Raw genomic sequence first — 23,429 nt, 5'->3', positions numbered from 1 at the left:
GTGACCGGCCTCAGCTGTCTTCCGATCCTGCCTCCGCATCCACCTGCCGAGCGCCGTCTAGCTTGACGCTCGCTTCTTCCGTCACCGCCGAAGCACCACCAGCCTCAGTAGCCTCCCTGGTCTGCTCAGCATCAGCACCGTTGGATGCGGCTGCAAAGGCCGCGGCCGCTTGCTGCTTGGCTCTCCACGCATGCGCCATTTGCAACAATTTGAAGCTGCTGGATGAGCCATCGTCGTCGTCAGGAAAGACCATGTCGTAGTACTGCGAAGTTGCAGGGCGAGAAGAAAAGGTCTTGAGCAAAGGGCACGACAAAGTTCTGGCATAGCACCGTGCAAATACTCACTTCTTCCAGACCTTCGCCGTCCGAAGTCTGTCTTCTCTTCTTGACGACACGAGGCATCTTCGCTTCCACGCTTTTCAGGTTTGCATTCTCTGCTGCGCCTTGCGCGAGCTCCTCGTCCAAATCGCCGTGCTGCGACTCGAAAGATTTCCAGGCTTCCAACAGCAGGACTCTCTGGATGGTTGAACGAAGGCAGACGTCATGTATCAGTCCAAAAAGATCCTTCGCAGATTACCGCAAAACGCTCCCGAGTCCAACTCGCCTCTTCTTTGAGTCCTCTTTGTTTTAAATCAGCATATGCACGCTCAAAGGTGTCCCTGCTCCTCTTTGCGGCTTCCCTTCTCTTTTCTCTCCTCTCGGCAATTTGTTCTTCTGTCAGCTGCTTGGGGGCAACCTCCTCCTCTCCTTCGTCCTCGTCCCCTTGATCCTCATCTTCCTCTTCAGCGATGGCTGCTCCAATAGAACTGTTGGCATACGAGATCCACACCTTGACGTGCTTCGTCTTTCGCAGCAACCTCTCGAATAGATCTTGCACAGCGCTCCATTGCCTCTCATCGAATTCAAAGTCGATGTAAGCCTTCCAAAGAACTTCGGGCATGTCCAGCTCAGGCTGCTTCGTGGCGAGCTCAAAGATGCCACGAGCTCGATCCATGTCGAAAAGGTTTCTTTCCAGCTCTGCAAAGCGAATCCAGGTCCTCGAATTGCTAGCGTCCCAACTCAGACACCTCTCGTAGATTTTCCTGGCTCGATCAAATTCTTTGAGACTGATCTCGAGATCGATGTAACCCTTGAACAGCTTCTCTTTCGGGCACAGACCTATCGATGTGCCGAGGATCTTGCGCGCAGCTGTCAGGTCTAACCTTCGCACCTCAAAAGCGGCGTAGTTGAGCCAGAGCTTCGCAAAGGTGAATTCCTTGTGCGGCACAAGCGCAACAGCAGCCTTGTAGACCTCGCGCGCCCTTTCAACGTCTTGAGCGTCCACCTCTTCAAAGAGCGCGTAGTCTAGCCAGAAGAAGATATACCGCCTCCAATGCCGCTTTTCTTTGGACGGCGGGATATTGGCCACTGCTCGCTCGTAGATGTCCCTCACCCTGGATTGAGCCTTTGTTGCCTCTTGCGAGTCGCGAGCTGCACCACCAGAGAGGATTGCCCTGTAAGCATCTTCCTCTAGCCTGGTGTAGTCGAACCACGTGTCGTAGTTGGTAGCAGCTCCAGGCAGGCCGCTGGTCACTTCTTCCTCGTACTGTATCCGTCTCTTGCCGAGCACGGTATCCTCGACGCCTTGTCGATTGCCAAATTGTTTCTCGAATCGCGTGTAGCTTGCGTAGATGCCGCTGCTTTTTGTTCTCGGCAGCCGTTCGAGTGCGTACCTGTAGATGACCCTCGCTCTCTCAATCTCCTTTGCTCTCGTTTCCATCTTTGCAAATGCAGTGTACACGGTCTGCGCCTTTTCCATCTTGTCCTCATCCTCGCCAAAATATTCGAGAGCCATAGTAAAGACGCGCCTAGCTCGATCCATTGCCCCGCGATCTTCCTCGAATTTGGCCCACCTGATCCACAGCTTGGGCTCAGGGTGCACGCTCACCGCCCTTTCCCAAACCGCAGAAGCATTCTCCAGCTCGTTGTAGCGCACCTCCATACCGACGTAGGCGGCCCAAGCCCTCTCATCGGGTTCCCAAGCCATCCACCTCTCAAACACCTGCCTGGCTCCCACGACGTTGGACAGCAGTTCCTCGAGATGAACATACTTGTACCAGAATTGATCTATGCGAGGCAAGATGGATACCGCGCGGTCCAGCAGATTGCGAGCGTGCTGAATGTTGCGCGACTTGAGTTCCAGATCGACGTAGCGCAACCAAAGCTGAGGATGCCGCGGATCGACATCCAGTGCGCGCTCGAAGACGGAACGAGCGCGAGGCAGCTCTCCTTGGGATGCCTCCCACTCCGCATACCGAATCCACGCGATGAACTGAGGCGAGCCAGAGGGAGATGTGATTCAGCTCAGCATTCGATCTCTTGGCGACACAACCATGTCATCACTCCTCCTCCTCCTCCTCCTCCTCCTCCGCGCCCTCGCCTCACCTTTGACTTGTCCTTTCTGACATCAGCTTCAAAGCCCGCTCGCTTTCTTCCTCGATATTCTTCCAGCTCTTCCAAATCCTCTACCCTCTGGGTGGCGCGTTTGAGCGGAGCTTCTTGCCTCTCTTGAGCTTCGCGAAGCAGCTGCTCAGCGCTGATCTGAACAGGCGCTGGTGCCCTGTTCTTGATGCGAGGCGCTCTCTCATCGCGTGACATGTTGCGCTGCGTTGGGCTGCGTTGCGTGCTTGTCCCGCCGTGGCTATGATGCTGCTCTTGCGAGTCGATGAGTGAAGTGGGGAGAGGGGGGGTTGCGCGGACCAAAGCCAAAGGGCAATCGAGCTGCGCTTGGACAGCGCAATGAGGGGCACTCAACTCCACTGGTGAACGAGTAGAGGCGCGCTTGCTGCCACGACTTGAAGAAAGAGATGGTGGATGAGGGTGGATTTGTGCTTCTGCTTGTACCCTTGCCCATAGCCTTGCCATGCACATTCACGATTCTTGATTCAGATTGTTCGCATGTTTCGCCATGCAGGTTACACCCACACCCTTTGCGCCCAAAGTCCTCGAGCGTGCCTCACGTGTTTTGTTAACGCGGCCCGCTCTGTGAATCACAAATCACAAATCAAATGTTGAATCACCAATGTAACTAATCATGAATCACATCACAAATGCACATCTTCATCACAATCAAATCGAATGTTGATGAAATCCATGCACTCACGACCACGGTAATCAAGATTGAAGATTGTGCCCTTCAAGATTGATGATTCAACTCTGGACACTCTGAGGTATATATCCTTATAATCCCTGGCTTTGGTATGATTTAGTCATATTGTTCGTGCGTTGATTCTTGATTGTGCTTGTTGCGTAAATTTGTGATGCGCTCTGGTCATTTTGTAACTTTGCTATCTGCACCTCAGCCGCAACTCCACATCCAAGCTCATCCCGCCGCCTCTCTTCCACGTCGCCGCACCACTGAAAGACCTTGATTACCATCGCTTCAACATGGCTTCTCTTTCCTTAGGCGCACCTCGCCGTCGGGGCGGGGCAAACAACAGCAACAGCAACAGCAACAGCAGCAGTGCAGCTTCAGCTTCCACTTCCAGCTCAACGCAGCCCGGCACTCGATCCAGCTTGTTAGCAGATGAGTCTATTCGCTCCACCGATTCGGACGCTTTGATCTCGCGCCTTTCAGCTTTGCAGGCAGGTTACCTTCCTGCTGAGAGGAAGGGCTCATCGGAAAGGAGCTCCTTTTCGCACTACCTATTGCCCATGGGCACACCTCTGCCTCTTCCCAAGAGACCTCCCATCATCAATATCGGCACCGCGCTCAGATGCCTCACCATCGATCAGCATGTGGAACGCTTCTTGCGGAAGGGCGATCAAAAGAAGCAGATCATCAGTCTGGGTGCAGGCAGCGATGCTCGTTATTTCCGCATACTTGTGAGTCCAAAAGCCCTGTACACCATCACGTCGTAGCAAGACGCGTTGCATGTCTCATGCTCCATGCTCTTTCAGGCCGACGAAGCTCTTTCAGCACGCCTGGCGCACTACGTCGAGCTAGACTTTTCACAATTGACACGCGCAAAGGTGGAGCGAATCGCAAGGGCGGATCCCCTGCGCAAAAGCCTGCAAGGTATGCGAGTGGGTGAGTGCAGCGAGCAGCAGTGCCACTTCATGTCGATACGTCCAAGCTAAGATCGGCCTTGTCATCGCCAAGCAGAGGCCAATGGAACAGCGCTCCGGAGTGCTTCGTATACCATCCTGCCCGGCGACCTGAGAGAGCTGGCTGATCCTAGCAAGTCGGCAGCACTTCAACACACCCTCTGGTCCATCCTCCATCCCTCTCTTCCCACTCTCATCTTGGCGGAATGCGTTCTCAGCTATCTGCCAGCGCAAGACAGCACGTCGCTCTTGAGCTTCCTCTCCCGTCGCTTCAACAACATCTCAGCACTGTCTTACGACATGTGCATATCCGGCTCGGATCGGCTTGGGGAAGCACCGAAACCCAGCAAGTTTGGCTCCGTCATGCTTTCCAATCTAGCAGCAAGGGGCCTGACTCTCGAGGGTGCCAAGGAATGCACCACGCCTACAGCTTATGCAGAGAAATTCTTGTCAGCTTTCGAAGCAGGCGCAGCCACGTTGGGGGATAGCAAAGTCGTAGACTCGGGTTGCACGAATCTCAGGCAGGTTTGGGCACAAATGAATGCCGAAGAAAGGTCGAGGTGAGTCGACCACTCACTTGGTCTGCGGCGTCGCAACCTCGATAGAAGCTCGCTCGCGAGTCTTGGCGAGGCTGACGCAGGCAAGTGCTCGCCCCACAGATGGTCCCGACTCGAAGGCCTGGATGAGGTGGAAGAGCTGGAGATCCTGCTCGAGCACTATGGCGTCAGCTGGGCAACTCGAGAGAGGGGGACAAACCTATTGGAGACCGACGGAGGGCAGCCAGAAAGCTGAATCAAGCATCATGTGTATCGAACATTGAGACAGAGCGCTTTGAATCTCGTCAAATTGTATTTGTATGTGTGCAGGTCCTTTGCGGCCTCTCGCCCTCAAGCATGTCACTCGAGCGACTGGGTTCGCTTGAGGATGTCGAACGCAGCGGCATTCCAAATGGAAGCTCTTTTACACGCCTTCTTCTTTCGCAATGTCGACCGGATCCCCCATCTCTCCAGGTGCGTTGACATCTGGCTTTGCAGCTTCCGAGACGCTGGCCGGAGCAGCCTCGACCGGGGCATTTGCCTTGACAGCGGCGGTGCCTTCGAGAACGATAGCCTCCACACCCTCCTGATCGAGTCCCTCCACCTTGAGTGCAGCATCCGCCGCCTTGATCGAAGCCTCGAGAGCTGCCTTGCTATCGTCCGCGACGGCGCTTTCGGTGCCTTGAGGCACCGCTGCAGCAGGCTCAGGAGGAACTGCATCGACAACCTTGGCCGCTTCGATAGGCTCTCCGACTGACGGCGCAAGACTGCCGCTCAAGCCCGAACCACTGGACAATGCTTTTGGTGGCGCCTGCTCAAATGCATGGTAACCTGCCTGAGGTCCGGCGTCGATGAGGCTCTGGGTGCCTGTAATGTTGATCGCCTCGGCATGTGTGGGAGGGACCGTGTGTACTGCAGGTCCAAAGTCTGCATACTTGGAGACAGAGTCGGGGAACTCTCTGAAAGCCACCGAGAGGTCAGCCGTTGAGATTGCTTGTACATGCGGCAGTGCGGAAGGATGACTCACCTGCAATTGAAGTCCCACGTCTTCTGGAGGCGACTTCGCTCGCAAGCTCGGCCCGTCCATTCTCCAGCGTAGGTGATTGGCGCATAGACGCTAAAGACAAATATCGTGAGCGCAATGAAGACTGCGGCCACTTGCAAGCGGAAGCGGGGGCGCAGAGACGAGGTGAGGACGTCAAAGACAGCTGCGACGAGTAGAATGCTGAAGTAGAGAGCGGGCAGGTAGTGGTGGATGAAGAGCTGGCGAGACATCAACCAGAAGGGAAGGTAGTGCATCGCCCAGCCAGTGAAGAGAAAGCCACAAACTTGATCATAGTAGACGATGGCGGCTGCAAGGCACATGGGCTAGATGTCAGCTTCTTGTTTTGACAAAGCAATGAGGCTATTGATCTCACAATCATTGAAGTCCCGCTTTCCTCGCTTTGCCCTGAGCATCAAGACAGCTCGAGCGCCCAGGTATACCAGGATGGCAACCAGCGCTCCGTACCAAACTAGCGGATTCCCGATCAAGTAAATCTGCCTGTGGTCCTTCGCCCAGAAGTTGATTCCTCTCCGCAGCGTGGGCCAGGTCGAAGGACGAGAATCGTAGGCGTGACGCTCAGTCAATCCAGCGTTCGTCTCCCACATGACACGCTGCAGCTCCTTGAAACGAGCCCAGAAAGACGGGGCTAGATAGTTTACCAAGTCAATCCCTAGCCGTCTGCGCTCTTGCGCTGTCTCCGGAGAAAGGCCCCCGTCTTCGATGCGAGGATGCGTGTTCGTTTCTATGAACCACAAGCTGTTGCTCATCTGAGGGTTCTTGTTGCACGTGACCTCCTGCTGGCCGAAACCCCAGTCAGGAAGCGGAATTTTGTGACTGAAAAGATAGCAGCCGGTCAAAGTGTGGCGGAAGCGGATGGTGGAGCGCAAAGCGCGGACGCGGCGACGAGACCGAGGGTCACTAGGTTCATGGCTTTCAATTTCGACGTGCCAATTGTCGTTGGCATCACCGAGGAAACCTGGGAAACCATAGCCAGTGACTTCGTTCTGGTAGTCGCTTTCAGTGATGGGAGGACGGTTCGAGTCGTGAGAGTGAAGGCGCTTGTCTGACTTGCGGTGAATCAAACGGACTTCCATGCCGTGTTTGAGAAATTCGATCTGTCCAGTCTTGTACCTCTCAATGTCGTGTGGTCCGTCGACGCTGAGGGGAACTCCGTCGGCATCCACAGGTGGTGGGGGATCGTCTGGGCCTGGCGCACCGACAATGTACCATTCGTTGTTCTCGTCTCGGTGCGGGTACAGAGTGATCTGCTGTTGCCCGCTGCCGCCTGGGTAGTTGTGCAGATGAGAATGGAGGTAGCCCCCTTGCGTGTTCTTGTGCCGGATGCTGACGGTCGATCCGAGGGCGACATCTGCGTACGTGTCGGGCATCGAATGGCCTCGGAGGGTGTGCTGAAATCCAGACGACATAAATGCATCGCCTTCCCCGCTACGATTAAGAACGGCAAGGTGGATTGAAAAGGTAAAGAGATAGAACAGGAAAGGCAAGAAGATGAGCAACGCTGCACGCGCAGCAAAGTGCTGCCCGACTCGCGACATGGGCTGCCGGACGTCGCCTAAGTGCGCCCAAAGCTGGAAAATGGTATTGAGCCCGATGGTCGCAATCGTGAAGAGGCCGACCCACTTCACGCTGGCAACAGCACCGAGACCTGCGCCGGTGAAAGTGAGCCAGACCCACCACTCTCGACCAAACGTGCGACGCTTGTCCTCGATGCAGAAAGACACCCAGCAGAACGTCGTGATGGCAGTGAAGAAGAGCAAAGGCGAATCGAGGAGGATGAGGCGCGACTGAGTGGTCAGCGCATTGTCGAAGGTGACGAGCATCGCCCCCACCAAGGCGGAGGTGCCTCTCAAGGACAATGCACGGAGCGTCAAGTAGCTCAAGGGAGCGAGAGCGACGCCCATGAGGGCTGGAAGCAGGCGCATGGCCACGTAAGGCACTGGTCTGTGATCTTCGCCTATGAGGTACTCCTTGCCGATCTCTTTAAAGTCGAAATCGCCGCGGAAGCCAGCTAGCCAGGCAACAAACGCGAAAAGGAGCTTGCCCAAGGGCGGGTGCACGTCCATGAAAAATCTCTGATTGATGTACTTCGTCGCGAATCCTCCAAAGTGCACTTCATCGAATCTGAACAGACGAAGCAGTGAACAAGGACGAGAATCAGACATCAGCGACAGAGCACTAGGCGATGCGGAGGAAGAAGAGGTGTGCACACGAGTGTATGCGACGGTGCGACCTCGCTAGAGCAGCACTCACACAACACTGCTGGGTGCGCTCAGGTGCCATGTGCGGACCACCAAAGCGATGAAGGTGACGCCAGCTACCAGCAGCACCTCGGTGCTGGGCAGGGCGAGGGAAGCATCGAGAGCATGAGCATCTGCATGGGATGATGCGCCTCCTAGACGCTTGTCTGCCAACGAAGCTGCTCGTTGCGGCGGTCTTGACGCTGCTTTGTCGTGCACCGAGTCGTAGCTGGAGGCGTAAGAGCCGTCGTTGGATGCGACGAGGTTGCCATTGGCATTGGCCACGCCTCTGGAGCGCATGGACAGCGCCGTCGGTCCGAGGGAAGCCATGGCGTGTGCGCCAAATTTGGGCCAAGGTGATATTCACGATCGATGTTTGTGGAGGAGAGCGTGTCGCTGGCAAGGGCAGACGAATGGCGCGTGATTGCGCTGCCCTCGACGCGTCGAGGCGATGTGAGGTGGGAGAGAGAGGGAAAGAAAGAAAGGAAGGAAGCGAGGAAAGGATGGACGAAGTAGGCAGATGCAAAAGGTGAGAGAGAGAGCGCGGGGGGTCCTGCCTCTGCCTGACTGGATCTATGTTGTTGCGAACACGAACGGCAAGGCCGGTGCGGGTCAGGAGAGGAATGATAGCGCGCGCAGCCAGTGCCAGGGTCTAGAGGTGCAGAGTCGGTGTTCCGGTGTTCGAGCTGGTGACTGTCGCGGTGAAGAGTTGTCGGAGACACAATGGTCGTCGAGGAGAGACTCTGATAGGTGACTTGTGACTCCTGGGTGACTTACACTTTCGACTTTGAACTCACCTGTTCGACTTGACCGTGTAGCCGACCGATGTGGTGAGTGCCCCTGCTGCATGGCGGCCTTGGTCGCTTTATCGATGTGCCCGCCTGGTGTGCGAACGAAGCTTTGACAGGCATTGCATTGCATCCAGCCAGCCAGCCAGCCAGCCTTGCCAGTCCAGCAAGCCCAGCTGCAGCGAGCGAGCGCCGCTGATCGCGCAAAGCCATCCATCCAATCGTCAATCCATACATGAACTCCGCGCTCTCCGTCAATTGTGAGTCTGGTCAATGGAATGTGCGCGCGCAAATCAGCCTTTCCAGGCACGCATGCCCGGACCGCATTGCATCCTCGTCACGTCGGGCAGTACGCCTGCCATGCGTACAAACTTTCGGCATGTTGCCCGCATCCATGATCATGCGGCACCGTCCAGAGTCAAGAGTCGGCGCACGGTCTGAACCTTCCAAAATTGCTATCGCCACGTGACAAGATCCTATAGCGTCCCACTATTGACTCCCTTTCTCTTGTGGCTTCAATTCACGATTCAGATTTCAAAAGTATGTGTATGCCCTCGTCGATTTTGTTTCGGCGTTTGGTGAATGCTCGGACTTTACCGTAAGCTGCCAGGATGATCACGCCTTCACCACAAGTCACACACAGTCACGAGTACATGTATGCAGGTTCATCATCACATCATCTTCCCAACACATCCTCATCCACCAATCATATACAGCTTCTCGCAGCAAAAGGCCGCCTCAGCATCGCACGCTCCCACGATCATCATCATCACCACCACCAAGCACGCCACAGTGGTCTGTCAGACCCAGCATCACCATTCATCGCCATGTCCAGTGGTGTTATCAACGGAGTCTCCCAACCCGCCTTGACGGTGGCAAACCCGCAGACGTCGGAAAAGGCCGTCAATCCTTTGAACCCAAAAGGCATCAAACCGTGAGTGCGAGGTATTGGTATGGATGCTGATGCGGATGCGCGGGTGACCAGATCTCTCGTGCCATGATCTGACCTCGCTCCTCCACATCTGCTGCTTGCTCATCCATCTGCAGCTGTTGTGCATGTCCGGACACGAAAGCGGCGAGGGATGACTGCTTCTTGAGGTACGGTCATTCGGTAGAGGAGCACGGAGAACAGGCTCGAAAGTGCGAGGATCTCGTCTCCCAGCACAGGGCTTGCATGGCACAACTCGGCTTCAAGATCTGAACCCATCCGCACAGCCAAATCTCGTGTCATGCAACCGCGCCTTCCTCTCTTCATCTGTGAGTATCTTAGCGTACGGGTGCTGCGACGAGCATCTGATTCGATCCTGCCATTCATGCGGCGCACAGGCAATGTACCATCCTCTCGCATGCCGCGCTCGTCTCGTTCGCAATGACATCACCGCTTTAATCTAAATCTAGACGCTGCGCACCAAGAACATGATCACGAAGGAGCAGCACGCAGACAATCGAGCTACAGCTTAGGGCAAGTGGTGGGGGTGATCATTACGCGGTGACTCGAATCATAGCAGGCATTGAGTGCATCTGAAGCTGTGTAGATCGAGCAGCGAGTGCAGACTCGTCTATTGAGTAGTAGTCTGATGGTTGGAGAGGTTGGGCTTAACCGTAAGCACGTTGCAAGTCACTCTCTGCTCGCGCGTACTCACCTTCTCGGCTCCCAGCAGAGACATGGTTGCCTCAAATGCCAGCAGAGCAGAAGCGTTGGTAGGGAATGCCCTCAGCAGGCAAGGAACGAAACCAGTGTAGAATGTTCGTATCCGCAAGTAGAGCGGGGCATTGGGACCAGCGTGGCTCCATACGCTGACAAAGGCCGAACGTATGGTTGGGAATTTTGGATTTTCAAGAGAGTCGGCCATCATGCGATTCTACACGAGACAGGAGGTTGGTCAGGTCGCGACACTTCTCTGCGTCGCGCAGAGTTTCACGAACCTTGATGACGTCAGCAGGAAACGCAGTCAGCCAGAAACACTCTGCTGCTAGCCCTCCACTGATGAATGTCGCTGTACCCGAGCCTATTTCCCACTTGGTGCCGTTCCACGATTCGAAGGTCCTTTGGAAGAAGTCATAGCTGCGAAGTCGCGACTGCTTTGAGCACAAAGCATCTGACGTCGAGAAGCCTGAATGGTGCCCTCACCTGCAGAACATGACCGCAAAGTTGCTTCTGAACATCAGAGTGGCCGGCAAAGTGCCCCATAATCCCATCAGGCCTTGTGCTCGAATGACTTGCCTCGCACAATCGATCGGCCCCGTGAAGCCGTGAACTTTTGCGACGTGTTCGCTAGCCTTTGAAGCCGCACTGATCCGCTGTGACTGCATCTGTAGCTTGGCTTTAAGCAGCTCGATTGGCGTTGTAAGGAACGAGTTGACCCAACCAGCGCTGATTGAAAAGACAAAGAAAGATGGATCTTAGGTCACAGATAGCTCAAGAGGTCAAGCAGCATCACTCACCCTAAACCAGCAGCAGCGTGTCCCCAAGGAGGCAGCCTCTTTCCAGTCCCTTCGCCAGTGTCCGTCGCCCTCTGCAATGCCAACCTCAGATTGTGAAGCGTTCCCATCAAAACCGCATCGGATATTCCCCACCCGACAAGAGGTGGTGTGGCACCTTTGTAGAGCGCTCGAAGGCCCTCTTTGCGAGCCAGCTGTAGGAAACAATCCAAAGGGCCTCTGTATGTGCCGTAAGGCGTACATTGCAGCCTCACTTTGATCTTTGCGACCAAGCGGACAAGATCATCGCTACATTCAGCTCGATGAGCCTGAATAGCACAGTTGCAGAAAGCCACATATCTCGGCCCTGTCTCGACACCACTCACCGTATCAAATGGGTGACCGACAGCCATCTTTGTTGCCCCGCTGACTATGCCAGCAAAGCTGCCCTTTGCGGATACCTTGCCCTCCTTCTTCGGTGGACTTGGAACGTTGTCTAATCTTCCTTGCGGTACTGCATCTGACGAGACGATGGCCGGTCCTTCTTGGCCCACGACCGCGCCTTGCGTGTACGGGCCTCGAGATGCTGGAGCCATGGCGTGGAGGACGAACGAGAGGGTCGGCGGTCTGGTGTACAGGCAGGCCCACGCAAGAAGCACCGCAAGGGGCCCCACGAACGGGAGAAGTGAGGATGAGTGTGAGGGAATGCTCAGATTTATCGTGAGGACCGCATTGTTGGGAATCCGCTTCGAAGAACGCTACTCCCACAGACTTGACGCAATCAACGCACAGCATGGTGGACTGACGTTAGCTAAGCCCATCTGTCAGCTGATCAAGCTGATGAAGATCTGCAGCGCAAAGGCCACTTCGACTCGCAACTTGCACCAGCAGCGACGCGTGACTTCCGTGAGCATGCGTGCAGCCGATTTGAAATCAGCCGCGCATGCACGCAGCAAGCCCCCCCTCCCTCCACGACAACTCACAACACAAATCGCGGTGCCTTCGATGAGCGCGAATTGGGTACGCAAAGGAATCGTGAATATGTCATCATCTCGATTCATCATCGATTGTCCAAATCACCTCCCTGCTTCAAATATACGACTGCTCTTCATACCACGTCTGTTCTGGTCCACATTTTGTCGTCCTTGCGTGGTGGCTCTTGGGAACCCTTAGCTTGCAAAAAGCGTCGTGTTCAGCGTGTTGATCCAGGTAGACACACTTTCCATTCTCATTCGTAATTTCGGGCGTCGAATCCTTCCAGACCGGCCAGTTGGTCTTGGGCCGCGGAACATCTGAAGTCAGGCTGCATGCAGCATAAGGCCACACACACTTCCTTCAAGGTTGGCTCTTCGGCAGCGCGATGTTGCCGGTGATTGCGACCGTCGGCAAGCGGACCTGTCGCTGTGAGCACAAGCTTCAAGATAGGTGACCATTCAGCGCCTCAAGGAAGCCAAGAGGTCCATGCATCTGCAATCGCACCTCTGCATGCCAGTCCCTGCTGTTGTACAAGACCAAGGTAATGGTTCAACGGCTGCTGTGACCGTTGGCAGCAACCTGGTGCGCCAATCAAGCTCACTCGTCTGCAGTCAACGCGGAGAGCACAAGCAGCAAATAGCTGCAAAGGCTCGTGCGCACAGTGTAGCCACTGCCCAGCAAATTGGCCTGCTTTCGCACAAGCGATTGACCAGCCGTTGTAGCCACGCCTGTGAAGCATCTGGTAGTGATGCTCGATGGGCGCATGCTATGAGGACAGATGTGCTGACTGTCCCGTGTTGAACGTGGCAGACTTGCTGGGCAAACTCAAGAGAAGTGTGCCCATGTGCATGATCCTTAGCCTGAGCTACTTTTGAGTGGGTAGCTTTGGCCTCCAGGATGCCATGCGCTTATCAATGGCGTACTGGATGAGGCCTCGTCAAGGAGATCCATGAGCCACATGTTGCTCTCGTCGACATTCTCTGCTTTGTTCTGAGCAAGGATCTTGCGCACCGCCTCTCTACAAATGCGGCTCTTTGTTCGGCGGCGTCGTGCTTGACAATCGTGCAAGGCCTTCTCCTTCTGCTGGTTCTGCAGTTCAGAATTTCCTCGGCTCTTGTACCTTGCAAGCAACTGGTTGACGTGCGCAATCGCGATGATTCTGATTGCTGCATATTCCTCCACCTCTTTAGGCTCCATGTCATAGCGATTAGGATGGAGGCGCGCTTCTTCACGTCCCCAGGCAGCAGCTACTCGATCAACCAATCAGAGATTTGTCTCATATCCGCTTCCTTCTTCGACTACCCAACGAGGGCAAAAGAAACCTTGTCCCCCGTCGCGCTCTCCCGCTCTCGTGTGCGGCGCGGTATTGGGACAATCATCAGATGGAGGTCTACAAGCTGAGGTGGACGGCCATCGTCGGTGCAAGCAGCGCGTGAATAGAGATTCTGGCTTTGCGAGCGCTTTACGGCTATGAAGAGTGGACTTTCGAACAGCATATCGTTGGGGGCTTAGACACGTTTAAAGGGCTAAAGTAGAGGCAATGAGTGATCTGATCGGCGGGTGGAGTGGATCGCCTGCTGGACTGAGTGGTCGTGGCGAGAGGCATGACGGCTGTCGGGGCTGACGAAATCCAAGCGATATGCTGATGTCGGCATGGGGGCAGAATCTCCACAACGATGCCCGATGTCGTTGTCCAACAACATCATTGAGCAGCATCTGCGTGGGGCAGTCGCATGTATCTTTGGCAACGCTGACCCAATGTGGATTGGCTGCAGCTCCTGGTTGGTGTCATCGTTGTTCCCTTCGCCCCAGAAAGTACGGACGGCATAAAAGCGAGCCTTTTGAATTTTTACGAGGGGATTTCTCAAAAACCTCAAAGGGACGTAAGTATTACTGCTTGTACTCGAGATATGTGCGTCATTACGCTATTCAGTAAAGGATGTGGACAAAGGCGCGTCTACCCTCATAGTCACGAATTTCATCGCGCGTCGCGATCATGAGCTGAAGCCAGACCCCAGCACGATTGCAGTTGCTACCGCGCGGCCAGCTCACCTCTAGCCATGATTGCAACGCTCTGTAGCTATCCATCAATGCAGAGTCCTGGCTTCCAGAGCAATGCGAGGAGGTACACAACGAATCGGAGACTACGAAGCCAGGGTGAGGGCACCCAAAGACCCAACCAGCTTGTCCCGCTTGTCGACAAACTTTCCGTCTCGGATGCTAACCCCCATTAATTCCCTCACAGTCATCGAGAGAACCAGTATCACTGCTCCAATTCCATGAGTGTTGTGGCTGCTGCGGTTGGCGTCAGGATGGCCCTTGGCCTGGCTGCTGGCATGGCAAGGTAGCTATCGATAGCCGTCGCAAGCTACGCTACGGGTGTTGCGCCTAGTCTGTCGCGATGCTGACAAGCTCGAAGCTTTAATCATTTCCGTCCGCATGGAGAGGCCGCTCCTCTGGAGCTTAGCGGTCAGAAGTAGGACGTTTGCGGCCTAGTTCTTGCAACTTCAAGATGACGTCTGGCCCCTATAGCGCTCCGCAAGCCACCAAAGTGAGTAATTTTTCGGCAGCACTGCAGGACGGCATCGACTACAATATATCTGCTTTTGTGGCCGATCGTGCGCAAACAGAGACGTTACGTGGCCATGACAATTACGCGCGCATGCCTGGCTCCATGTTCGGCGATTTTGTGATAATTGGTACCCTTGTCACCTGACTGTGATCGGCTCCAACCTAGGAAAGTCAGGCTGACCTGGCTACTGTGCATTGCTGGGTGCTCCAGCAGAATATTGCCACGCTATGCTTGTTGATTCACCCATTTCATTGACTCATTCTCCTTTGCGCCAAATTGCTTTGCACGCACTCAATAAGCCCTACCCTTAAAGGGGCACTTTTGATTCAGTCTGACTGATGGCTGACTTCTTGTGCCCTGATCGGTATCCAGGTGCAGTCGAGCCTGTTGTCTCCGCTGGAAGTAGCTTGAGATAGCGTACTAGATATTTCCTGGCTGATAATAATCCGTTAGAGATTGGATAGCAGCCCGTGGCGAGCGAATCATGCGAGGTAAAAACAGTAAAACTAGAGGCACTCCAAAAGATGTAATCATAAAGTGTGACGAACTGAAAAACGGAATTAAGCGAGAGCGATCATGCAATTCGACGCCTGCGGCGTACTACGTGCTTCAGATGGGTAAAAGAACTCGGATCTAGCTCGACTTACCTTCACTGCAGACCTTTCAGAAAACAATTACTGAGTCAAAACGAAGTTGGGATTGTGTCTCGTTTGTTGTGGAAAGGAAGGCAGTTGTAGCGGTCAACTCGAACGCGTGCATTCGCGTGACGCATCGGAGCCCCCTCTCTATTGCCGTCGAAGTGACCCACTGGCGCTCCTACACCTTCGCAATTTAACCTTGTGACAATTACATCATCTCTCAACAATGAAGCCCGAATACCTGACGATTGAAATTCTCCAGCCTTTACGGGCTTTGTAGGTGGCGCCACCTTGAATGACAGTGACTTAGCCACAAGACATGATGTATGTCTTGTCTTGCGTCTCCTCTTACTTCCGCCACTGCTCGAAAAACACTTGATCTTTCCTCATTCGGTCAGAAGCTACTGATGACTCCCTTTCCTTGAATGCTTTGGATGCGATGGACTTCCCGACCTTTGCTTGTTTCGACGATGCGGCCCTTGCTCAGCGAGTTGAGTCGTTTAAACCTATCAATGCGGCTTGGAAACCCTTGGAAGCTACAGAATGCTCTGAGGCGCTTTCTTTTGCCAGTATCCAACTTGAAGTCTGCGTTAGCTTCAAGCACTTTGGTCACGGGACGTTTGCTTCAGTCTCCAGTTAACGAGGTTTCTTACGCAAACGGAGGCGCGTCGAACTGTGTCCACCACGCCAACAACGCGAAAACCAGCGTCATCCGCGGCTGGACCATCTATGCTGGCCTCCATAGACACCTCCAGCACACTCTCTTCCGACGCTCGTTCCCTGTCCCAGCTCAGAGCCACACTTTGGAGCGAAAGAAAGGCGTGCTGTGTCCGGCTTGCCGGTGAGTCTGCTCAAGCCGCTGCCACTGCCCAAAAGTGATTTATTTTTCAGCCTCATGCGCACCTACTGTCGCTCGAGGAAACAAGCAAAACAGCTGACAGGGCCACCGGCGCTTCAGGATCCTTCAGATGCGCTCTCAAAAATCCGAACAGCTTTTCGAGTATGTGATCATTGGTCCAGATGGAGCACTGACTAGGAGAAGAAATTCTAGCTGTACAATAGGTACGCGATCAGTACACCGAAAATCGTCGCCAAGTTGTGTAATGATGCTCAGCGCCGCTGGAAGTTGGACTCTCTTCAAAACAGGTGTCTCTAACATAAACAAACGAGTGAGAGGTGTTTCAACCATATGCTACCAGAACGAGTAGTACTCGCATTAGAGAGGATGCGAAGCAAGCTCTGTCGACAAAGTACCATCACTTGCGATCCAATGGGCTGATGCTCTGTTGTTCTACATCAAGGACGTCGTCACACTCAAGCTGCGGCTCTCAAGCATCAAGGAGCCCTTATCTCAAGCATTTCAGGCAGGCAGTGCGGAGTGGGAGTGGGAGTGGGAGTGGGAGTGGTAAAGGCAGTGCCACAAGTCATTCGAAACCAGGCTTCTAACCGGCCGTGATCGTGGTGAGCTTGGCGACACCTACGAATAAGTCCCTCTCATTTTGTGTCAGACCTCTGCCTTCAGCTCGTAGTGGCAATGCGGTTCGTATTTTTAGGCGTTCGTGGGCACACAATAATTTTAATGTTTATCCGCGGTAGCGCTATCTTTTGCTAGCAACTTACAGCGAAAAGCCATTCTGGTCGACGATGATTAATTCGAAACAATGAAAAACTCATGGTGCAAGCACCAGAGAGGATCGTTTCCACTCGGACAAGCACCTGAGGCATTCCTGCATTCCAGTCGATGACAGTCGAACAAGCACGTGAAGCATATAGAATTTGACGTCTTGTTTCGCCAAATGATTGTTCGCGTTCGCTTTACATTCTGTCACCCTGTTTTGGTGCGCTAGAAAATGTGCCAAACTTTCTTGTATGGCTACAGAGCTAGCTGTCGTCAAGCGTGGATATCACGAGCTGCCCTACTATCAAAGCTGCAACCTGCCGCTAACCGGTGCTGTTTGTGACGTCCTGTAATGAAAACAAATGGGCGCCGCGAAACACCGGATCTATATGAGACTCGGCTCTCTGCGGCGTGTTCCAAAAGCGAACCATTGCGAGTTCTACAGAGCCGCATTCAAGTGGCGAATATAGTTGCATCAATATCCGAATAAGCGAGTGCCCCAAATTATCTCAGCTTCGAAGCAAAATTGATCTCCAAATATCTTTTGCTTCTGTGACTGCCAGGGAGCTGAGACCTCAACGCACTGTACTATGTCTGCATGTCTTCGTGCAGGTTGATGCTAAGCGCTAGTTTGCGGAGTGCGCAGTAAGGACGAGTGGTCTGGACAGGTCACAAGCGTTCTCATAGCTCCACAGTAGGTCACTACAAGTTTGCACTGGGTCTTGCAAGATACCGGCTCAGAGCGGCAGCAGTCCACTACAAGCCTGCATCACATGTCATTGTAACACAAGCGCAAAGTTTTGGCAGTGCTTTGTGGCCAATCGAGGAATGTGACGAGTACCTGCACGGAGCTCTTCTTGGAAGGTCTCCAAGTTGCACGATTTGGAGAGTTTGAAGACGTACTACAATGCTCAAAGCATGAGTCTTTGTTACTGAAGCATTGACATGAAGAAATGTGTGCAGACGCCAAGATCAGGCCAAGGCGGTGGCACTCGCCATGCTGGAAGAATGGCTCTCCATGCCTTCACTTGGTCTGTGAGCTCTTTGGCGATCTTGGCGCTGAGCGCATCCTCTGCAAAGAGATATCCACAATCTTTTTGTTGCTCGCAACGCTTGGCAACACCTTCCATTGCCTCAAGCACACTTGGCCAACCTTGGGTTGCTTACAACTGCCGCTTGATGCTGAAAGCAACGGGCCACTGTGTGACAAACTTGCCCAAGCTTCTTGGCGCATGTGTGGGTGCTTCTGACACCTTCTTAGCAAGCTCTACCGCCTCACAGATAGCCGGCTGTACAGAGGTAGATCAGGCACTTTTAGAACGCTGCCTGGAGGGCCCATACCTGACAATACCCTCATCATGGACAATAATGGCAAGGTGGCTGCAAGTGGCATTGTCTGTGATGCAAATCATCAGCTGGAATGATTCTCTGCACAGCTCCCTCATGAAGTGTTGATTCTTTGATTGTTGATGCCAGTGGTTGTTTAGAGGGTAGCAAGCATTGCTGACAATGGATCCAAAGACGTGAATTGCTGCTGTGCCATTGAGGACACTCAAGGACAATCCATGCAAATCTCTGTTCACTAAAACCTTGCCACAATCTTCACTGCCCAGATTAGTCAAGAGGTGACAGAATACTTTTGCAGGCTTGCATCAAGCCACATGGAGGCATTGACCAGCACTCTGGGGCAGAAGATTTCACCTTTGAAGGGCTCAGCTCCAACTTGCATGCCAGCCAAAGTAACACAAGGCCTTCCATCTTCTTCAACATTGGTGCTGCCACAGATTTTGAGAGTTTGGGGGCACAATTCTACCTTTTGGACTTTTCATTCCTGGTGTTTGATGGCACTATTGCTCACCAAACCATCCCACCAGGTGGCAAGAGCAAGCCAGGGGTGGGTTGCTTTGGAGTTTCCACATACATGAAGACCCAACTGGACCCCAATTGCATTGAGGGTGTGGATATAGGTACAGGGCAGGTAAAGGAGCTGGCCAAAGCTGCTGCCGGCTTTGCTTGGGGGCGTCCAGGCAATCTGGAGTGATGGAGGCGGTCAGGCAATTTGACAAATCAGTCCATTGTGCTTGTAAGACGGAAGCGGGTGCGCCGCATGTGTAGGGTTAATGCCACCTGGGCCATTAACTGGAGGGCTGAAGCGGCTTGCGAATTTGCTGGCAAAATGACTGCGTTGGCAACAAAGTGCTGACATTGATGGATGAGATCAAGGTGACACGTGGGCGCACAGGAGAGGAGTCAGAGCGTGCGAGATAGGCACGCTACCTGGAGAAGCGCAAGCATGGTTTTGTATTTGGGTAGACCAAGGTCGATGTGTTGCTAGTGGGTGACTTTGGGGCGGGGCTGTCTTCATCCATGCCATCTGAATTGCTCATGGCATCGGAGCTCGTCTTGCTGTTTGCTTGCAACGCCTGCCTTGAGATGCGCAAGGCTGTGATTGCTGTGAGTGAGCCTTGGGCACGGGTGATCACAAGATCAGTGATGTTGTGGATGCGGTCAGACGTGCTAGGAGATCTGAGCGCAGGTGGAATGCTGGCTAGACTGCGCAGCTCTTGCATCTCAAGAGAGCTCTGCCTTAGGGCCTTGGTTGGGTCGAACGCATCGGCCATCTTGACCAAGGCTTAGGGTAGACATACATCACCTTGTCAGCGTCCAAAAGTCTGTCCTCAGGAGGCCTGTCCTCTGGGCTGACGCTTGTAGAAACCACTCACCAATTTGCTCAAGGCGTCTGCGCCCTTTTTGCTGTTTGTTTGCAATGATGACCTTGACGCGCGCAACGCTGGTATAGCAGTGAGGCCAACTCACCAGCAGACACGTTGGCAAGCAAGCTTGCACACAATGACCACAATGAGCTGAGGTCAGAGACGGAGGTATTGCGCTTCTTGCGCCTGAGAGGAGGAAATGGAGACAGATTGCCATCATTATTGCATCTGTTGTGGTTGTTGTCATTGCTGAAGTCTTCATGTTAACGTTGTGGTGTCTTGGCGATGCCAACTGCTGCCATGTGCGCATTCAAGGCCTGTTTGTGCATTCATTCTGACCTGTCAGCAGTTGGTAACAACACCACTGTATCGCTGTTGCTTGCTTGCTTGCTCACCAACCATCATCTCCATTGTCAGGTAAACAAACTGACGCTTCATCTCTGCAATGTTGAGTGTTGGAGTATACTGAACAATCTTGCACTTGTTTGTTGACCTTGAGTGTTGCTTCAAAGACAGTGATCTGCGAGTTTGAAGCAATGGCAGGCATGAGTCAGAACGGTGCTAGCTTGATGCGCTAGACCTCTCTCAGACACGGTCCCCAAGGCCAAAGACACTGCCAAGCGCAACACAATCTTTGAGGCAATTCTCTGCAAGGAACGCCTGGAGGAGGCCTGTAAACAGAACAAGATCAAGGAGTTGGCCGTCAAGCTAATGAAATCTGTGAGTCTGATTGAGCCCAGCCTTGTTCTCAATCATTTCCCCATCATTCTTGGTTGTCTCTTTGGCTGAACATTCATCTCTGCTTTGAGTATCCAGCTCTCAGACCGCTTGATGGAGGCAGACAGCCTCCTGGACCAGAAGGAGCATTGAACTCATGAGGAGAACAAGGAGTAGATGCACCTAGCCTGAGGTCCTCTGTGAGTCTCATTGACAAGCTATTACCTGTGATCTTGATTTTCCGTGTGACTGACCATATATGACCATCTGTCTGATTGTGTGGACTGCAGGGCTTTTTACTTGTGTCAACCTCATGTTGCCTACTTTTTCCAGCTCCCTCTGCCATGCAACACCACACCACGCCACGCCACGCCACGCGCTCTCGCCCTGGTCAGCGGACTCAGCACCTTCTTAGAGGCAGAACCAGGAGACAGTGTCTTCCCTTAGCCGGTCTTAACCTCATTTCAACGTGACCAAGCTAGCTGGGATACCGCAACTGCTGAGGATTGTCTTGCAAGGCTGGCTCAATCAAGAGCTCCTCATTGTCCCAGCTATTGATGAAGGGGTCCTCAAGAACAGCCCACTGCTCAAGGAACCGCTCAGTCATCTCGTGTACTTGCAGAGCGCACTGTATCGAGCGGCAGAAGAGGTAGGAAGCGGCATCTTGGAGCTCTTTGACTCGAGCAAAGTCAAGACCCAGCTCATTTTGAGATTTATTAGAAACTGCACTGCTGGAGGCAGTGGCACCTGGGGTGGGATGGCCGCCAGGCTCGCCCAAAAGAGGTTCTGGCAACTTGTAACCGCCTTAACTGTAGGCAACCTGTAGAGCTTCCTTGTTGGTTGTTGGGCTTGATCCATGCGGGGCTGCACGCCCCAGCATCTTGGCCAATGTCTGATTGCGCCAGTAATAGGTAACCTGCATTAGTGCAAAGATACATGACATGAAACTATCTCTGCTGCTGTAACTGACTAATTTGACATAAAGTGAAATCAAATGATCTTACACCGTAGCCCCCAGGCAACTCTTATGGCACTCACCATTGACCTTGCGCTAGCTTCGAATCCTTGCGCATTGCCTTTGGCAGATCATACGTACTGGCACGGCACCTAAGACTAAGGAGCCAGCCAGGTCTCCTATCACCGTCTTCTTCGGACAGCAGTTTGGACAGCAGTTCGGACAGCAGTTTGGACAGCGATGACGATAGTTCCTTGAGCAATTCGGACGCAATGGCAGTTCTTGAAGAGGAGCCCCAGCCTTCATCCTCGCGCGCCAAGCTTCCCAATAAGGCAAAACGCCTTCTTCTGCTACAACACCAACCAGCTCACCCAAGCTTAACAATAGGCGCCTAACGGGGCCTGTGCCGGATTGGGCAGAGGAGGTTGACAACGCTAAGAGCTGCAAAGAGGCTAAAGCTCTTAGAAGAAGATGTCCAGTGATGGGATGAGAAGCAGGTAGAGCGAGACGAACGAGGCGCCAAGAAGACAGTCCGAAAGCTCCCTCAAGACGTCTTCTTGCTGGCATCTTTCAGAATGCGGCTTCTGGAACCCTCGCTTTTGGATGGGCGGCAAGGAAGCTGCTCAGCACGGATTTTTCCAGGGCGCGGTCCACCTCGTCCAGATTGATCTTTGATGAGCTAGGCAGCTGCTTGGCAGCACCAGCACGGAGATCGCCTCTGAATGGTTCTTGGAAGAGTTTGCTTGTTTTGGCTTTGGTGGTGAGCGCCTCAATGTTCTCCCAAAAGCCTGGGGGAGTGGGAGGAAAGTAAGTTGGAGACTTGATTCCTCCGTCACTGCAGACCAATCCAAGCTCTGCTTCTGCTTCCTTTTGGTGCGGTGGTTCAGACACCTCCAACTGAGCATCGGCATTGTCTTCTCAATTCTCCTTGTCCAGAGAGGTGCCCAAGGTTGCTGTGCACAAGGGTGAAGCTTGTGAGGTCGCAGTACTCGAGGTTGCCGTGCGCAAGGTTGCGGTGCGGGAGGTGGACGCTCTTGATGCTGTCGAGTGCAATGCCAGAGTTGAAGACTCTGCCAGGTAGACCCTGGTCACCTCCACTTGAGTCCCTTCTTCAAGCTCAAGGAATTGATGCTGAGACCATTTTCCCCTGTAGCTTCCCATTATTCAGCCACTGGACGGTGCGCCAAATTGAATGGGGAGGGCCCATGACATTGGCCCTGATCCTGCGCGTGGTGTTGTACATGCCTCTGTGACCGTTGCCCCCGCCCAATCTGCCGCCTGATCCACTGCCTCCACCAGATCCGCACCGCCTGGTCCTTCCGGCCCGCCTCTGGTGGAGTCGTCCAAGTCTTCATCATCGCCATCAGGAGCATACCCTGTGCGGTATCCTGCCACGAGATCTAGCTGATACAGCTCTGTCTTGGCATTGAAAATGAGCTGCGCAACATTGCTGGCTTCTAGACCTGCCTCCAAGACCGCAATACTTGCACAGGCCTCTACTGCCCAATAGACTGCTGTGCAGAGGTAGATCAGGCGCATATATGCTTGTGCCTGCAACAGACCATACTTGACTACGCCCTCATTGTGAATAATGACAGCAAGAGTGCTGCAGACAGTGTCCTTGGTGATGCAAATTGTCAGCAGGAAAGTTTGACCACACAGCTCCCTGATGGGCTGCTCATTGGTGGACCTTCTGTGCCAGTATGCATTCAGGGGGTGATGAGCGTTGGTGACTATGTCCCCAAGCAAGTGAATAGGCACTGTGCCATGAACAACCTCCAAGAGACAATCCACCCCAACTTCTGCCCTAATTGCCTCAAGAATGTCACGGAGATGCTGTGCCAGCAGGCAAGCCACCTGACTAGATCCAATGCGCACACTTTGTGGTCAAAGCTAGAGGTTGACCAAAGTCAGCATGCTTCTGCAAGGGGAGTGCTTGCACGCCCACATGGACGCTGTGCGCGCCTCCTAACACCATCATCTCCTGTCGACCGTACCTTGAACTCACCAAGAAGATCAGTTGGACAGCCATCAGCACATGAAGGAGAATGTGCTGGTGATATACTCCAAAGGGAAAAAAGTCAACAACGTGACGAGATCCATAGGC

The 23,429-nt window shown here is 53.6% G+C and overlaps 7 protein-coding genes across 7 annotated transcripts; 3 read left to right on the top strand and 4 right to left on the bottom strand.

Moving 5' to 3' along the window:
- Positions 1-10: 10 nt before the first annotated feature.
- IE81DRAFT_338061 (hypothetical protein) lies at positions 11-2,859 on the bottom strand (the record flags this gene model as incomplete). The annotated part of the gene is made up of 4 exons (XM_025515528.1): positions 2,424-2,859; positions 604-2,310; positions 345-515; positions 11-292 (listed from the first exon to the last, which is right to left on the bottom strand). The coding sequence occupies exons 1-4, from the start codon at positions 2,634-2,636 to the stop codon at positions 11-13; spliced, it is 2,373 nt and encodes a 790-aa protein (XP_025367781.1). The 5' UTR covers positions 2,637-2,859.
- Positions 2,860-3,271: 412 nt separating this feature from the next.
- On the top strand, positions 3,272-5,060 carry IE81DRAFT_325411 (S-adenosyl-L-methionine-dependent methyltransferase). The gene is made up of 4 exons (XM_025514500.1): positions 3,272-3,863; positions 3,939-4,068; positions 4,144-4,645; positions 4,745-5,060. Exons 1-4 carry the CDS (start codon positions 3,426-3,428, stop codon positions 4,875-4,877), a joined length of 1,203 nt encoding a protein of 400 aa, XP_025367780.1. The 5' UTR covers positions 3,272-3,425; the 3' UTR covers positions 4,878-5,060.
- IE81DRAFT_216008 (PMT-domain-containing protein) lies at positions 4,679-8,395 on the bottom strand. Its single transcript, XM_025511003.1, has 4 exons — positions 7,938-8,395; positions 6,040-7,808; positions 5,649-5,973; positions 4,679-5,580 (listed from the first exon to the last, which is right to left on the bottom strand). The coding sequence occupies exons 1-4, from the start codon at positions 8,252-8,254 to the stop codon at positions 5,046-5,048; spliced, it is 2,946 nt and encodes a 981-aa protein (XP_025367779.1). The 5' UTR covers positions 8,255-8,395; the 3' UTR covers positions 4,679-5,045.
- Positions 8,396-9,539: 1,144 nt separating this feature from the next.
- Positions 9,540-9,913, top strand: IE81DRAFT_293099 (cytochrome C oxidase copper chaperone; the record flags this gene model as incomplete). The annotated part of the gene is made up of 2 exons (XM_025511985.1): positions 9,540-9,646; positions 9,760-9,913. The coding sequence occupies 2 exons, from the start codon at positions 9,540-9,542 to the stop codon at positions 9,911-9,913; spliced, it is 261 nt and encodes an 86-aa protein (XP_025367778.1).
- A 258-nt stretch (positions 9,914-10,171) lies between these two features.
- Positions 10,172-11,954, bottom strand: IE81DRAFT_325408 (mitochondrial carrier). Its single transcript, XM_025514499.1, has 6 exons — positions 11,520-11,954; positions 11,158-11,414; positions 10,844-11,086; positions 10,639-10,777; positions 10,356-10,574; positions 10,172-10,286 (listed from the first exon to the last, which is right to left on the bottom strand). Exons 1-6 carry the CDS (start codon positions 11,727-11,729, stop codon positions 10,272-10,274), a joined length of 1,083 nt encoding a protein of 360 aa, XP_025367777.1. The 5' UTR covers positions 11,730-11,954; the 3' UTR covers positions 10,172-10,271.
- Positions 11,955-17,933: 5,979 nt separating this feature from the next.
- IE81DRAFT_349098 (hypothetical protein) lies at positions 17,934-18,977 on the top strand (the record flags this gene model as incomplete). Its single annotated transcript, XM_025516350.1, has 3 exons — positions 17,934-17,971; positions 18,198-18,330; positions 18,555-18,977. The coding sequence occupies 3 exons, from the start codon at positions 17,934-17,936 to the stop codon at positions 18,975-18,977; spliced, it is 594 nt and encodes a 197-aa protein (XP_025367776.1).
- A 2,195-nt stretch (positions 18,978-21,172) lies between these two features.
- Positions 21,173-22,686, bottom strand: IE81DRAFT_331523 (hypothetical protein; the record flags this gene model as incomplete). Its single annotated transcript, XM_025515262.1, has 7 exons — positions 21,173-21,283; positions 21,406-21,443; positions 21,464-21,672; positions 21,694-21,713; positions 21,914-22,110; positions 22,214-22,406; positions 22,630-22,686. The coding sequence occupies 7 exons, from the start codon at positions 22,684-22,686 to the stop codon at positions 21,173-21,175; spliced, it is 825 nt and encodes a 274-aa protein (XP_025367775.1).
- Between the last annotated feature and the right edge of the window lie 743 nt (positions 22,687-23,429).

Source organism: Ceraceosorus guamensis, assembly GCF_003144195.1.
Source record: "Ceraceosorus guamensis strain MCA 4658 unplaced genomic scaffold IE81scaffold_62, whole genome shotgun sequence".
Taxonomy (NCBI): Eukaryota; Fungi; Basidiomycota; class Exobasidiomycetes; order Ceraceosorales; family Ceraceosoraceae; genus Ceraceosorus; species Ceraceosorus guamensis.
This window is presented reverse-complemented; position numbering and strand designations above follow the sequence as displayed.

Bases quoted from the DNA above. Each gene is read 5' to 3' on its own strand.
- IE81DRAFT_325411 (XM_025514500.1), top strand. From the start codon at position 3,426: ATGGCTTCTCTTTCCTTAGGCGCACCTCGCCGTCGGGGCGGGGCAAAC. The intron at 3,864-3,938 runs GTGAGTCCAAAA...ATGCTCTTTCAG, and splicing joins CTCGTTATTTCCGCATACTT to GCCGACGAAGCTCTTTCAGC. The intron at 4,646-4,744 runs GTGAGTCGACCA...CTCGCCCCACAG, and splicing joins AATGCCGAAGAAAGGTCGAG to ATGGTCCCGACTCGAAGGCC.
- IE81DRAFT_216008 (XM_025511003.1), bottom strand. From the start codon at position 8,254: ATGGCTTCCCTCGGACCGACGGCGCTGTCCATGCGCTCCAGAGGCGTG. The intron at 5,974-6,039 runs GTGAGATCAATA...TGTGCCTTGCAG, and splicing joins AAAGCGGGACTTCAATGATT to CCGCCATCGTCTACTATGAT. The intron at 5,581-5,648 runs GTGAGTCATCCT...GGTGGCTTTCAG, and splicing joins ACGTGGGACTTCAATTGCAG to AGAGTTCCCCGACTCTGTCT.
- IE81DRAFT_325408 (XM_025514499.1), bottom strand. From the start codon at position 11,729: ATGGCTCCAGCATCTCGAGGCCCGTACACGCAAGGCGCGGTCGTGGGC. The intron at 11,415-11,519 runs GTGAGTGGTGTC...TTGGTCGCAAAG, and splicing joins TCGGTCACCCATTTGATACG to ATCAAAGTGAGGCTGCAATG. The intron at 11,087-11,157 runs GTGAGTGATGCT...CTTTTCAATCAG, and splicing joins CACGCTGCTGCTGGTTTAGG to CGCTGGTTGGGTCAACTCGT.